This window comes from Trematomus bernacchii, unplaced genomic scaffold, assembly GCF_902827165.1.
Source record: "Trematomus bernacchii unplaced genomic scaffold, fTreBer1.1, whole genome shotgun sequence".
NCBI classification, from domain to species: domain Eukaryota; kingdom Metazoa; phylum Chordata; class Actinopteri; order Perciformes; family Nototheniidae; genus Trematomus; species Trematomus bernacchii.
Genome location: NW_022988050.1, coordinates 8027218 through 8041524, shown reverse-complemented (window position 1 = coordinate 8041524; position 14307 = coordinate 8027218). Strand labels below are relative to the sequence as shown.

Below are 14307 nucleotides of genomic sequence, written 5' to 3'. Positions count from 1 at the left end.
GGATACCTGTCAATGTAAATAGGTTGCTAATGTATACCCCTGTAATTATGTTGTGATGTCCTTTTGTTTTCTGTTTGTTTTTATGTGTAACTAATGTACCGCAGGTCTCCCTTGAAAAAGAGATCGTTGATCTCAATGGGATTTTTTAACCTGGTTAAATAAAGGCTACAAACAAACAAACAAACAATGACTCTGAGTTATAAACCTTTGGCCCTCTGAGGTACATTTAGTTTTTGCTTTCTATCTATGTGTTTATTATTTTGTATTTTTAAATTAGTTGTATTAGTATGCTGTGTTGTCTGTTCTGCTGCAGTATGAACTCCAAAGCTAGTTCCTGACACGTTTTGTTGAAATGGCTATACTGTAGTTAAAGAAATTCCTAGATTTGAGGAACCAGAAGCAGCAAATGTTTTGTGTTATTGCATGAAAAAAAAATGTATATCAATAAATATTCTACCAAAATTGTAAACAATCACATTTTCTGTCAATTACTCAGCTTAACATTTCAGCACTACAACCATTTAGACCAGTATCAAAATACACATTTGCTTCATCAACAATGCCGTTTTAATTTTCTGTTTTTCTTTGTCTACAGGATTTGAAGTGTGTGCTTGAGAGCATGTGTGGCACACATTTCCGTGGACTGTGGGAAAAGTGTACAGCACGATTAGAAATGCCCTGCAGCACTATGCGGGAGAGGATGGAAATGCATTAGCCTTAATCTTTACAGTGTTCAAAATGATTAGCCAGAACGTGACAACTCTGATAAAACAGATTCTTCCCTTAAGTTCTTCAGGCAAATGCATATTGTGGCCATCACTCCGAGACATTCCCACTTAAATGCACTGATAATTTGTTGTTGCATTGCATTATTCCTGCCCCATAACCAGGCCCCAGCTGAGTGAACAATGTGCCAATGATAACTAAAGATATTAATTAGTATATCACGATGGCGGCACAAGCATTTTCACTATTAATACATTCCAAGCCATCGAGTAGTGATTTAATTATGAATTATGTAAATGGTTGCCATGAATCATTTAGGTCTATGCTTTTTATTAGCTAAATGGGAGGGCAGAATGTAGGCATATCACAGTGATGAGGATTTACACACTCGAGTGATGACAGCACAAGTACAAGAATATTTAGTGACTTGATCACAACTGCATGTAGGCCCCATGCTAATGGCAGAAAGCATTTCACTTTGATGAATAATTGACTAAAGATGTTGTTTAATGGCTATAAAAGGGTCATATTTACCCAGAGGTCTTAGCTTCTAAAGGTTCTTTGGTGTGTACATTAAGCCCTGCATTATACATTATTAACCAAATAATAAACATCATTCTATCCATTTTAGTTCATCGCAGTGCAGAGAGGAAGAAGCAGAGAATGACCACATCTGAGGAGCCTAAACTAGAGATATTTTGTCATTTCTGCTTAAAAATGGTAAAAATCTGAATATGAAAAAGGAAGTTTTCTTCCTGTGCAAGAGCCCAGAAAAAAACCGAAACATAAAAATGGCTGCAAAAAAATGGCAACATCCTGCATGTGATCCATGCAACTGCACAGGTTGTAGCAAGTCATTGTATACATTCAACCTAAATTAAAACCCATATCTGCATAAATCTTTTTTATCCTGAATGATGTTAAGTGCTCCTGCAAACAAAATAACACATGGCCTAAACCACTGATTTTAAATATAAATCAATAGATGAATCAATACATCATATTTCAATCAAATGTGGAAAGGGATATTTATTATGCAACAGCATAAAAGACAAATTATTGAAGACAAATTGAAGACTGAAGAACTACACACTCGGTGACACAGTCACGTACAGGGCATTTGTTTTGTATTACTTCATAGTGAAGCCCCTATTATTGTCACGTATATATTTTTTTCTAACACTTTTCATCTTGTCAAATTGATATAGTGCCAGGAACAAGGAGTATTTGGTTTGAAGAGAGCTGTCGGGCTGCACTTTTTGATGGAGTCGTATCGCTTGCTCATCTGTCAGTCAAAGAGAAAGACTGCTGCCAAAGTCAAAAATCAAGAGTGGAGAGTAGATGACTTACATGGCATTTCATTGTCTGGGAGAGAATTCTGACAAACACTGTTCAGCTGGATTTAAAATGTGTAGGGCATGTTTGTTAAGTAATTAAATGTATCATTGATTAACCAGGTGAATGTTTAATACAGTTGGTCACTTTAAGCTTAACAAGTCCTCTGTAGAAAAAGATAATGGACTCATAAAGTGTTCTGTAGTCTGTGATAAAAACGGAATATTGCCTCATCACACATACAAAGATGGCCTACACATTTCAGAGCACATTAATCATCCCGACATGTGACATCATAAAACACTTCTTCTCATAGACAGCAGACTCGAGTCAGGCAGGCCTATAAAATTCAATCATCACAACAGTGTCGACATTGTTCTGGCATAGCAGAAAATCCCCCGACCCAGGGAGCGTGTCTCTCTGCTGGATTGTTATGGTGTTTACTCACACAAGGGGCTTACCCCGAGGCCAGCTCCACACCTCGGCGTCCCAGCTGGAAGCGTCCGAGTCCCCTGGAGGAAGACTTTGTCCTCCCCTGCTGTCCAGACGCCGTCAGTGAGCAGCAGCCATGCAGGGCATCCTGGGAACTGGAGGTCAGGGAAAAGAGAGAGCATCAGATTTCAAGCTATCCATCAGGTAGAACAGGAGGGGTCATTTAGAAAAAATAACACTTGGTCCAAATCTTCTCCTATTTGAGAATGAATAGTAATCTCTACACAGTGTCCTTATCAAACAGAAACCGTGCTGTCACCGTGGCCTTAACACACTGGATGAGTTGGCATCATTTGTTTTGGTATCGTTTTTCTCAGTAATATTCATGCATTATGCTATCGTCTTTTATGCAGCACATAGGAAACTGATGATGCTCGTATACTCCCTCTAGTGGATATATTTATATCCGTCACTAGTTAGACCTAGAGTTTGTATTAAAATGGTGAATGTACATTTGGAAATTATGCTGCAAGTTATAAGGTTTTGCATTTGTTTTATTCATCACTAGTGAACAGCGTCATTGGTTGTCCAGTAAAAATATAATACTGCTTTGTCATTTGGGTTGAAGGTCTGCAGCCATGCCTGGTTTGCACTTCCTGAGACTTGACTTTTATTTATTTTATAAATCCTCTTTATTATTTAATTTAAGTTTTTGGATCGTTTATGCTTTATGAGAAGTATATCTACGAGTAAGAATCATGTTTATATCAATTTAAAAATAAATTGAAGCTATTTTAAAATGTTACTTGCTTCTGTTCAAATGTTTTATTGTTGCACTTAAAGAAATTGGGTTGGAGAAGCTCTTCTAAAATATCTAAAGTTGCTAATCCTCTTTAAACTTCAGATGTGATCAAATCTGTTTTCAGTCATGTAGCATGAAGACGAAATCCAAACAGTTGTTGTTATTTCCAGGACTGTGAATGTTTTGGGTTATATATCATCAGTTAAACAATGCTGACATTGTAACCGGAAGAAAACAGGATTAAATTAGTTAGTCACTTTAGGCCTTCCTCAGTACAATGCTATTTAACAAAATCAGATTCACACACAGAGAGTAACCCAATCACATGGTCTCTAATTTACACCTCATGTCATACTGATTTTTTCTCTTTAAATAATTACTGATAAATGACCAAAACAATTCAGGTGTTTAGTGTTCAACTGTCATACAAGCCATAATTTAATTGTTTTAAAGGCTAATGAAATGTGTGCACATCAACAAATATATTGCAAATATGCAATGTTCTTCATATCCAGTAAGTATTACTAACTGTAAATTCACTTTATTGCCTTGACAACACTGCCCCTCTCTGTACGAACACCTATATTACATGTCCAAATATTTTGAGTTTAACTTTTATATGCATTCTGTGGAGTAATTATATTGTGTTGTATTTAATTAATAAAAAAATTGGACTTCAATAACATATTTAAAACAAACAGTTCCATTTTCTGTGAATTCATGTAAATGTTAAAGTACCTGCATATATATACAATCCATACTACCACAAAATAACAAGAGTTTCACTGCAGGGCTTTTAGAACTTGTTACAGAATGAGTGCACATAGTGGTATGAAAACTTCCACTCAATGAACTGTTGTCTACCATTGTTCTGTTACACAAATAATAACATTATTATTGTCATATACATTTCCAAAAGAAAGGGACATGCACTAGTACGCAGCAGTGAGTCCCAACATTACAATGGGCGTCGGTTTTACAGTCCTATCATGAGAGCTGCAGCAGGTCATATGACCATTTCTACATGAATGATTCGATTTTTGTAAGGGTCGTTTCAGCAGGAATTCATCAGTTCAGTTGGGCACTCTCTGACGTCCAAGCCGCCATCTTCAGACGCAACTTTGTGGTGAGTTGTTTTTCTGTTGAAACCGGTTGCAACTGCATGATTGTTTTTAAATGTCATGGATGCATTATATCATCAACACTTTGTTCATTTGGCTTTGCTAAATATGCATTTGTTTTCTTCTGTTTAGTCGGATTAGTTGGAGTAGCAACACTGCATTTTCCTTGTCTCATCGCCACTAAACACAATGGCAATCACATGATGGCATTGTACATGTGACTGATAGTATGTGGATAGAAACTCAACAGACAGTCTCACACGGTTACGCGCCCCTGATCCCTCGCAGCATTACGGTAACGCGCGAGACAACACGGAAGCGCTAAAGCTGGGATCAGGTTGGGTTATCCGTGTGGTATCAAAGTTGTGGTTTAAAAGATGGCTTTTCGTTATATATCCAAAGAGGCCCTGGCTGGATCTGTCACACTGGGAGTGGTTTTATTCACCGGTTATTTAATTGGTAAGAGAGATTTTTTTTTAGCCTTAATTCTTCACGTTAAAGCTTTACAACGTCGCTACTATGCCAAGGTAACCTACAGTATCAGCAGTGAGGCGTGTGTAAGGGCGTGTTACCAGTAGATGGCACTGTGTTTTTTATGAACATCTAGTGTTATTTTGTAGACTTCGATCTGTAGAGTAGGGAAAACGTATATGAAACACATTACTATTTTGCTTGTTTCAGTTTCAAAAAGTAATACAAGTAAATAATATTGCTTTAAAACTGCCTGGAAGCAGGAGCTTTCAGTATATATCTGAGCTTAAGTGTTGTGGACATATTGTAAACAAATCAAATCACTCTTTAAAAACAATCTGAGAATACAAAGAATTAGGCAAGAATATTTTCCTTAAAGGTCCCATGTCATGCTTTTCCAGTTATTACCCGTCCCCTTGTGTATTATGTAGCTTTTTTTGCATGTTAACGGTCTGCAAAGTCACAAACCCTCAAAGTACACCCTGTAGCGAGTAAAACTCTAACACAGAAAAGACCTGTCTATGCTGCCCCAGAACGCCTCGTTGGAGTTTTTCTTTTTCTTCCTGGTACCAAGTGACGTAACGACGACCAAATGGACCAATCCGTGGAGCTCCTCACACACACACACACACACACACACACACTCACTCAGCCTTATCTTTTCTCAGCTGCGAATCCGCGATACTCCGCAGAGTTTCGCAGGCACACTCCGCCTTATCTTTTCTCAGCCGCAGCTGTGTGGATCTCCACTCACGTGTGTGTGTGCTCAAGCTGAGTTCAGGCTGAGTTCAGGCTGAGTTCAGGCTGAGTTTCGCCGTGTCTCGCTGTCTCGCAGACCCCACGCAGCAACCAGGAAACGACACCAGTAATCCAGTTCACACTGTCGGCTCCTCGAGTCTCAAAGGGCGGAGCAGCGAGCCCCGCAGCATTCTCATCTGTTTGTCATTACTGGTGTCATTTTCTGGTTGCTAACAAACGCCATTGTAACACAAACACACATCAGAGCACAGTGGGCTCATAGGGAGGGGGGGCAGGAGCTCCAACAAGGCGTTTAGGACAGAGAGTGAATACACATACTCTACAGAGATGCTGTATGAGAAACCAATGTGATTTTGGAACATTGAACAATGTAAATCTATTCTAGTAGACCTCAACAATGGAATTATGATCAGTAGAAATGGCCATGACATGGGACCTTTAAGTTCTTGTCTGGTTGGTCTTAATACTAAACCTTTCAATGTGGCTGTGGTGTTCATAACCGACAATGGAAGTGATGCATTAAAGATTTTTGAATGAGTGACCTATATACGAGTCTTGACTAATGATACAGTTAAGCGTTAAATCCTGTGCATTGTCAGGGTAGTTCATGGATAGAAAAACACAAGCAAATAGTTACATTAATGTAGTGTTTCGGAACTAGGAAAGAAGGCATCATCATGGTAATCCAAATGTTCAACCTCAGGGTGTAATGTAGAGGGTTTACGGAGTCCTACAAATAATACCCGGTACAAAGTCTCCCTCTTATCATCATTCCCTTTCCGCTTCAGCTTCCAGCTCCTAATGACCCTGATAATAATGGTAAATACTAAACTGCAAAGCCTTTGAATGAGTAGGTACAAAGACACCGTCACCCCAATGTGTTAGTCTAGACTTAGTCATTGTATGTTCTCCAATATAAAGATACTTATTGCTTTACAATTTCCAGTCTTCAATTCCCTATCTGGATCTGTGACTGCTGGTGCAATAATTGCATTAGCCCACTGAGATCATTCAAGTTTTATTCTTGAGTTCTTATAATCAAATAACTACTGTACATTAAGTGGACCAGACTTCAGTTTCCTGAAAGATGTATAAGCTGGATGGTAAGTTGAATGACATCATGCTCTTAAAATCCTTATAATTGTTTCATGTTTGTCCTCAGGGAAAAGGAAATCTACCAGAATGAGCATCTTCAAAAGTCACGGTGAGGGAAAAGACAACCCACTGATGCAGTATGTTCTCAACAACTCTATGAGAGAGCATCCAGCCCTGAAAAAACTCAGACTGGTAAGCACATCTCAGTATACTGAGTACGGATGTGTTCTGTCACAATTAAGCACTTATATCATAAAATCATGTTTCACAACTGCTTATTGCTTTCAGAGGACAATGGAACACTCCTGGAACATCATGATGGTCGCCTGCGAGCAGTCGCAGTTCATGGCCAATATGGCAAAGCTTATTAAAACCAAGAAAGCATTAGAGATTGGTAAGGGCCTCAGACTTAACATCACACTATAGCCTCTGTAATGAATACATCTCTCAGAATTGATATTCAACAATCCTTAACATCTTCAGACTCCAGTAAAGTACCTTTTAATGCACACAAGACGCCACGTTTCTAGGAGGAATTGGGTTGCTGCAGAGAATTACATTTATATTAGCTGTAAACCAATTCAAATTTGTTTACATAAAGAAAAGCATATTGTGCAGAAATGTCATTTCATGACCACAACAAAGAAACTTGAGTTCATGTAATCACACTGCCTGTACAGAAACAGAATATAATAATTTGCATTTTTTCCAAAAGTGTTAATTTTGTCCTTTCTGTCGTCATCCATTGTGCTGATTTGAGTGCCCTCTCATTGCAGGAGTATACACAGGTTACAACACACTAAGCATTGCACTGACTTTGCCCGATGATGGAGTTATTGTGGCATGTGATGTCAGCGAAGACTACACCAACATTGGCAAACCCTTCTGGAAAGAGGTACTGTTCACATCTATGTTTTAGTATTTGTCAAAGCACTGTATTTTGATAGAGTAAAGTATATGATTTGTAATACTGCTGTATTGTTCCTAATATTGCAAAGTGCTGATCAGTGCAGAGGATTTTCTTACACCACAGGTAATAGATGGCAGCACTGTTTGACGCACTTTTGTGCATCTGCATGTGAAGCAGAATTCCTTCAGTATCTGTCAGTCTTTTGTGTGATAAAGGACAAATACTGAACCTGTCTGCCAAGTCATTTAATAATCATACACTCATCATGTTTTAAATGATTGAATCAACACCACCTTCAGAATTTAATTTCATGACTTTCAAGTTGGTCACAGTTAATAATTTCAGACTTTGACTTTTTTGTGAAATATCTGTTTACATGCTTGAACTTCATATAGATTATTGTATTCTAGTGCATTTGGGATACTTAAGCTCATGTACAATATGTAAACATACAATCAGCTGTATCCAGTCCCATATCCCTCTGCCTGTATCTTATTTTGATTCATCCAGAAAATAAAAAATAGGTTATTGTAAACATCATGCTTGTAAAAATATCTTCATGTACTGCATAAATAACCTTTCATCTGACAATTTATCCGCTGCACTTTCAGTTTTGAAATTATCCTTGTTCTTTTTCCAGGCTGGAGTGGAACAGAAAATTGATCTGCGCATACAGCCAGCTCTGAAAACTCTGGGTACATTGATACTTTTATTGGAATAACTTTAATTTGTCTGATATAACAAATAGGATGAATTGCATTTCACATTAATGACAGCTAACAATGGGTTAAAAGGTCATAAAGTTATTTTGCCAAACAACCAGTCTTCATCATTACAGTATTTTCTATAGCAAAACGAAAATAATTGCTTTAATAAAACTTGCCACCAACTGTTGTTCGCGTTCCCGCCACAGGGGGCAGTAAAGATCCCTGACAGTTTAGAGCAATTTAATAAAGCGAAAAAGAAACGCAGATGAGGTTCACTTTTTATAAAATAAATAAATATGCAGCTAAACTTTTCGGTGAAAAATGCACAATGCAATTCCACCGTGTTTCTTAAATGGTTTCCCTCGCAATTGTGACAGTAAGTGTCACGTGATTATCTGAAGTGTAGAATTTTACAGCTGAAATCAATTTCCTTAATTACCATTTGGCACACCAATCAGGTCCAGCGAGCAGCTGCGTTTTGGCTTAACATATTCATCTAAGCTAGTCAAATGCTAAGTAACACAGCTGGGGTTACCTGCAAATATAGCACATAGTTAGCTACCTGAATGTAGCATTTAATAGCATAAAACGACTAAGGTTTATATAAGTTTTCACTCACCTGGATTCCAATTGTCATGCCAAAGAGGTCTCTGTGTTTGATGCACTTCTCTTTATCCTTTGCATTTCATTCATCTCTTGTGTGACTTATTTCCGAATCTGTGAAATACATAACGTCTATAATTGTTTAAGCTATTTTCTGAAGTTTTTCCACGTGAATCAAACTTTCAAGGAATGGTGAAGTCGCGGTGAACGTCACGACTCGAGTCGACGTTGTGTGACGTCACGTGCCATTCATCTAAATCGTGCTTTAGCCTACCTATAATAGTTTTTGTATTGTAAATTATATATTTTTTACTTTAGTAACCAGTAGGCTATACGTAATAATTATTATGCCTGGCCAGTAAGCAATAATATTTTTCATATAGTTTCATTATAATGATAATATATTATTAATAATAATAATAATAATAACCTGAAGTGTAATTTATGTTCTCTTTTATTTCTTTCAGATGATCTGTTGTCAGATGGCCAGGCTGAAACATTTGACTTTGCCTTCATCGATGCAGACAAAGGAAACTACGAGAACTACTACGAAAAATCTCTGCAGCTGTTGAGGAAAGGGGGCATCATCGCCATCGACAATGTAGGGCCTTCACAAAGACATTAAGTTGGAGTAGGATATTTGCAGACCGCTAATCCTCTAAAATTGTTTTATTAATTTTTTCTGCAGGTGTTGTGGGGTGGAAAGGTAGTGAATCCATCTCCTGACGACCAAGACACTGTGGCTATCGACAAGCTAAACAAGAAGTTGCACCGAGATGCTCGCATCAACCTGAGTATGCTAACCATAGGAGATGGGCTCACACTAGCTATAAAATTATAGAAAGATGTCTGAATACAATGATTCATAGGTAGTGAGCATTACCTCTATAACACTGCATATCCTTTTTATGGGACATGTTGTGGAAGCTGGCACATGTATTACTTCATAATCTGTATAGTTTAATAATTTGTTGCGTTACGAGACAGCATTTCAGTTAAATTACGTTTGTATTTCAATAAATAATCTACATGCCACTTGTTTTAGTAGTTTCATTGTTAAACTAAATTGTCTTTATACCATATTCCACTATTATTTTCAAATAACAGGAGGCAATGAAGGTTGATTTCAGGAATTTATTGCAAAGGTTAGACACACACCAACACACAAACAGCTTCCTGATTAGTGTCACAGTCCTCAAAATGGGAAGAAATGTTGAAGATTCACACAGATATTCTTTCACTCGAGCCACACTGAGGAAAAGAAAATCCATTTAGCATTGTCTTGCAACTAAAAAGCAGCTTTAGGTAGCAGAGGTCTCAAACTTATCACACAGCAGCATAAGTGAGATAAGTGATCTCAGCCACTACATTGGCTGAGATTTTGATAAGCATATTTAGTTGGGAGTTAAACTTCCAACTGATAGAACATCACTACTAAAATATAAATAAAATGTGCAAATAAAACAGAGGAGAAAGAGTTTGAATAAATATGTATTCTACTGTGCAAATTAACATCTCAGATATACATTCTACATCATCACACATCAGCAAAATAAAGTTTTGTTTTCTGAAACCATACCTGAACATAATGCACCTAGTGGAGGAATTTTCCTATCTCTATGGAGGATATATTGGCAGAAGGCGTAAGTGATAAACACATGTAATTGAAACATGACTAGTAAGGTGTAACCACATTAAAAAAGAGGCTGGTGGAAAGGGTTCCATTCTAACAGTGATAGAGAACTGGGCTTCTTTTTTGTTTTGGCTTCGACTCTATAATATCTGTTGCTGATATTTCTCTTCTTCAAAATGGCGGAGCAGGTCCTCATGCCTCCAGCTCCAGGCCCAGACCAACTTTGTGACCACCAGCATTGATGCTCTTCCCATCCACCAGTGCTGAGAGGATCAGTTTCATACCTGACAGAAAAATGAAATGCATAGATATTTGTAATTCACTGAAAAGAGGTCTATTGTGTTTTATATTGTATAATGGGATGGTCCTTACCAGGCCGAAGGGTCTGAGTGTATCCAATTCCCACCAAGCTGGCATTATTCACCTTAGCCTAGAGAGAAAGCATTAAAATCACTTATCGAATATTAAGAGTGTTCAGATAGCACTTGATATATCGGATGTACTTCAAATGTATGCAAGCAAACAAAAGTACAAAAGAAAAATATGTACATTTACAAAATGTCCTATCAAGCTTCTTTTTTTGTTTACATGTCTGAGACACCCTGCTGTCAAAAATGGTGGGAAATAACTTCCTTTGGGAATAAAAAGGCGACACTTACAGATATGGAGGAACTGGAGTCTAACTGGTATTTTGCAGCAATTCCAAAGCGAGTGCCGTTGCTTCCTGCTGTCCAGGCGAGATTCACAGCAGTCTCCAGGTTGTCGTTAACCTTCTGGTAAATGGATCCACCAAACTCTGAACCATCATTTCTGAGGGGTAAAAAGAGCAGAAAATGGCACCATCAGTTGCATGTCAGGATTCTTTTCAAACCTTTTCCTCTCACAAATAACCTCATGATCAATACACATGAAAGCTATTTGTAAGTTATTCATTAAGCTTGGTTCAAATATTTGCCGTAAAAAATTACTTACACATTGGTGTGGAGCTGGAAGTCTCCGGTCTTGTAACCAACAGAAAAGTTACTCTGGGTCATCTTTGATTTGGCTGAGTCAAAGGTCATCTGGTAGCCAGCCAGCCAGCCCTCGTAGCCGGCCACTCCAGATCCATGGATGGTAGGTCCAGCGAAATCCAGATCCACATCAACACCAACATTAACGTATTCCCTTTTGTAAGCCGTCTTGACCTTGCCGCTCTTCTTGCTGTAAAATAATTTAAAAAACAAAAGTGAGGAAGTGAACAAAAGCTGTTCTTTACACAATGATTGTACGTCATGATTTTACAACAAACATAACAGCTTACCCAGTATTTGGTGAAAATGTAGTGTCAAAAGTGAGTTTCAGTCCTTTGGTGATCTACAAAAGAGATAAGTCCATCAGTCTCATTCATTTCAGGGGTTTTGCATTAGTAGGATGATCAGCGACATAGCAGTTTTTAATTTACCTGATCCTCAACACAGATCTCAGTGCCAAGTGTGTTTTCTGTGGTCCACTTCTCTGTGAACGTCAGCCCGTACTCAGCCCACTTGTACTTGGTTTCCAGGGTTCCGGTGACCTTGCTGGTGTCTACATTGGATGAGCCGGACGTTTTGAACTCCTAAAGTGAATAAAAGAGGGCATTAATCCTACTTGCAGACAGTAATTTACTACTTAAGAGAGTAAAAACAGTACAAATACAAAGTATTGTCAAATACAAATATTGTCAGAGATTTTAATATCAGCTGAAATTAATGTTTAAACATAAACACACAACATGAAAATTATTCTAAAAATATTTCACCATTACCAAAATATGTACTGAATCAGGACTTGACAGTGCTCTCCGATAGACAAATAATGTTTCTCAATGACCTTGAATTCATTTCTGGCAGTTTTGAACGCTACTTTCGTGATACTTAAGAGGCCAACATTTACGTTGATAACGGTATATCTGTGATAACCTCAAATCAGCTTAAAATACCTGCTATGCATTATTGTATATTAATAGTAACAGTTAAACTCACCACTCCACTTGTAGACTTTGTCTTCACATCAAGCTTAACCAGTCCAAAACCTGCAAAGAAAAATTACAATGAGAAACTACTTACTGGGCCGACCTGTCCTCTAAGGGTCTATAAATACACATGTATGAAATGGTCTTTTATCTTGCTTTCACTTACCATATCCCTTATTGAAAATGTCCTTTGCTGATTTTCCAAGATCTGCATATGTTGGAGGAACTGCCATTTTGCCTATCACAAAAAGAAACATTTCAGGTGTTATTGGTGAAAAAGGACCATAAATGTACTCATATATTCAAACACATGTGTATAGAAATGTCAGAAGAACTGCATCTGTAAACCGTTAACGGATTGTGTCACATGACAGAATATATTGCAAGGAGGCAATAGCTCTAAATTATTATTCCTTATTTTTCCTATCAATATTTATATAAATACAGCAGTGTCCTGTGTAGTAATAATATATAGTATGGATTTGGAGTCAGCAAATCCCATGATATTAAAGCTTTTGAAATAAACGGAATTGACCTTCTAATACAATATTTATGTTATGTTATGAAAACCAATTTATGACACATCAGCAATAAAAAAAAACATTAGCATAGAATCCACTATTATGAGCAAGAAAGTATTACAAATTAACATTGGTTTTATATATTCAGTCTATGGTTTTGTGTCCCTACAAACTAAGGTTATGTATTAATGTTCCCTTAGTACAACCCTGTGGTTAAGAAGAGCAATGGCTAGGATGTGAGCTAACTGTCCTCTGACTGCTGAGTATAGAGTGATTGTCTGCCAACAGTCTAACCTAAAACTAACTCTACCAAGGACTTTCAATAGTTACACTGCCACTGCCAAACACCTGCCCCACCGTCTCCATTACTCTTAGATTATAACGTCCTCTTCTTCATTGTCAAGGTTAGGCCGGTGGCTAGCAACTGTCTGCTTACAGTAAGCAGGTACACGACGGTAACGTAAGGACTAAAGGCGTATCAGCATACCGCGCAAAACACCATGTAATGTATATTTACCAGTCCATTACTAATACAATTCTGCATAAATATGTTAAAAATAGTAAAGCACCTGTTTTCAGAGTAACATTGGCAATAACATGATTCTGACACTTTGCCCGAAATACATTTTCAGGGGAAATTGAGGTTCTCGTTTTCTTTAAAATATAAATTAAAATAAACATTACACTGGTGTCTGCTAAAGTATTTTGAAGCAGTTTCAACACACGAGGGGGGTAGGGGGCGTTTTCTAGCTAGCAAATGGGACGATTGATAAATACGTTGCCGATATTTAAACAAACTACAACATTAGGAAGCTCAGTAAGTATACGGCCTATTACTTACCGAGTATTACTGTTGTCGCTGATTTTGCTATCAACTTGTGAAATGGGAAAAGCAGCAGAGACCGGCCGGTGTGTGTAGGACGATATGGAGGAGACACCGCAACAAACAACCTGGTGACCTCGGAGCCGAAGGACCCGCATTGGTGTTTATCTTGTGCCTGTCTGAAATCGAAAAGAGAAGAAGATTTCGTTATTTTCGGACAGTTGATTTAGTATTTATTCCATTGTTTGGCAACAGCAATCATGATTCTTGTCGACTGTAAAAGACATAATTTGTCATGCCATACGTAATTTTACCAGCACACCGGCAAGTGTAAGACCTCTAAATCACCATGGTTACCAATTCGCTAATTAGCTTTTGA

The 14307-nt window shown here is 37.8% G+C and overlaps 2 protein-coding genes and 1 long non-coding RNA gene across 4 annotated transcripts in view; 1 reads left to right on the top strand and 2 right to left on the bottom strand.

Annotated features, from left to right (window-relative positions):
- LOC117473800 overlaps positions 1-9402 on the bottom strand; it is a 31727-nt gene extending 22325 nt beyond the window's left edge. Inside the window, exons 1-2 of the long non-coding RNA XR_004555061.1 lie at positions 8978-9402; positions 2510-2648 (exon numbers count right to left, since the gene is read on the bottom strand). This is a non-coding gene — a long non-coding RNA (uncharacterized LOC117473800). The remainder of the gene's footprint in view (positions 1-2509; positions 2649-8977) is intronic.
- On the top strand, positions 4310-9996 carry LOC117473799 (catechol O-methyltransferase domain-containing protein 1-like). 2 transcript variants are annotated; one of them, XM_034119691.1, is made up of 7 exons: positions 4310-4421; positions 6809-6933; positions 7030-7135; positions 7518-7636; positions 8292-8346; positions 9429-9562; positions 9650-9996. In XM_034119691.1, exons 2-7 carry the CDS (start codon positions 6829-6831, stop codon positions 9800-9802), a joined length of 672 nt encoding a protein of 223 aa, XP_033975582.1. In that variant the 5' UTR covers positions 4310-4421; positions 6809-6828; the 3' UTR covers positions 9803-9996. The 2 variants fall into 2 exon arrangements, with proteins under 2 accessions (XP_033975582.1, XP_033975581.1); XM_034119690.1 differs by lacking the exon at positions 4310-4421 and adding an exon at positions 4723-4875.
- Positions 9997-10081: 85 nt separating this feature from the next.
- Positions 10082-14069, bottom strand: LOC117473798 (voltage-dependent anion-selective channel protein 2-like). Its single transcript, XM_034119688.1, has 9 exons — positions 13947-14069; positions 12751-12822; positions 12595-12644; positions 12036-12188; positions 11895-11947; positions 11567-11794; positions 11254-11404; positions 10967-11024; positions 10082-10878 (listed from the first exon to the last, which is right to left on the bottom strand). The coding sequence occupies exons 2-9, from the start codon at positions 12815-12817 to the stop codon at positions 10787-10789; spliced, it is 852 nt and encodes a 283-aa protein (XP_033975579.1). The 5' UTR covers positions 12818-12822; positions 13947-14069; the 3' UTR covers positions 10082-10786.
- Between the last annotated feature and the right edge of the window lie 238 nt (positions 14070-14307).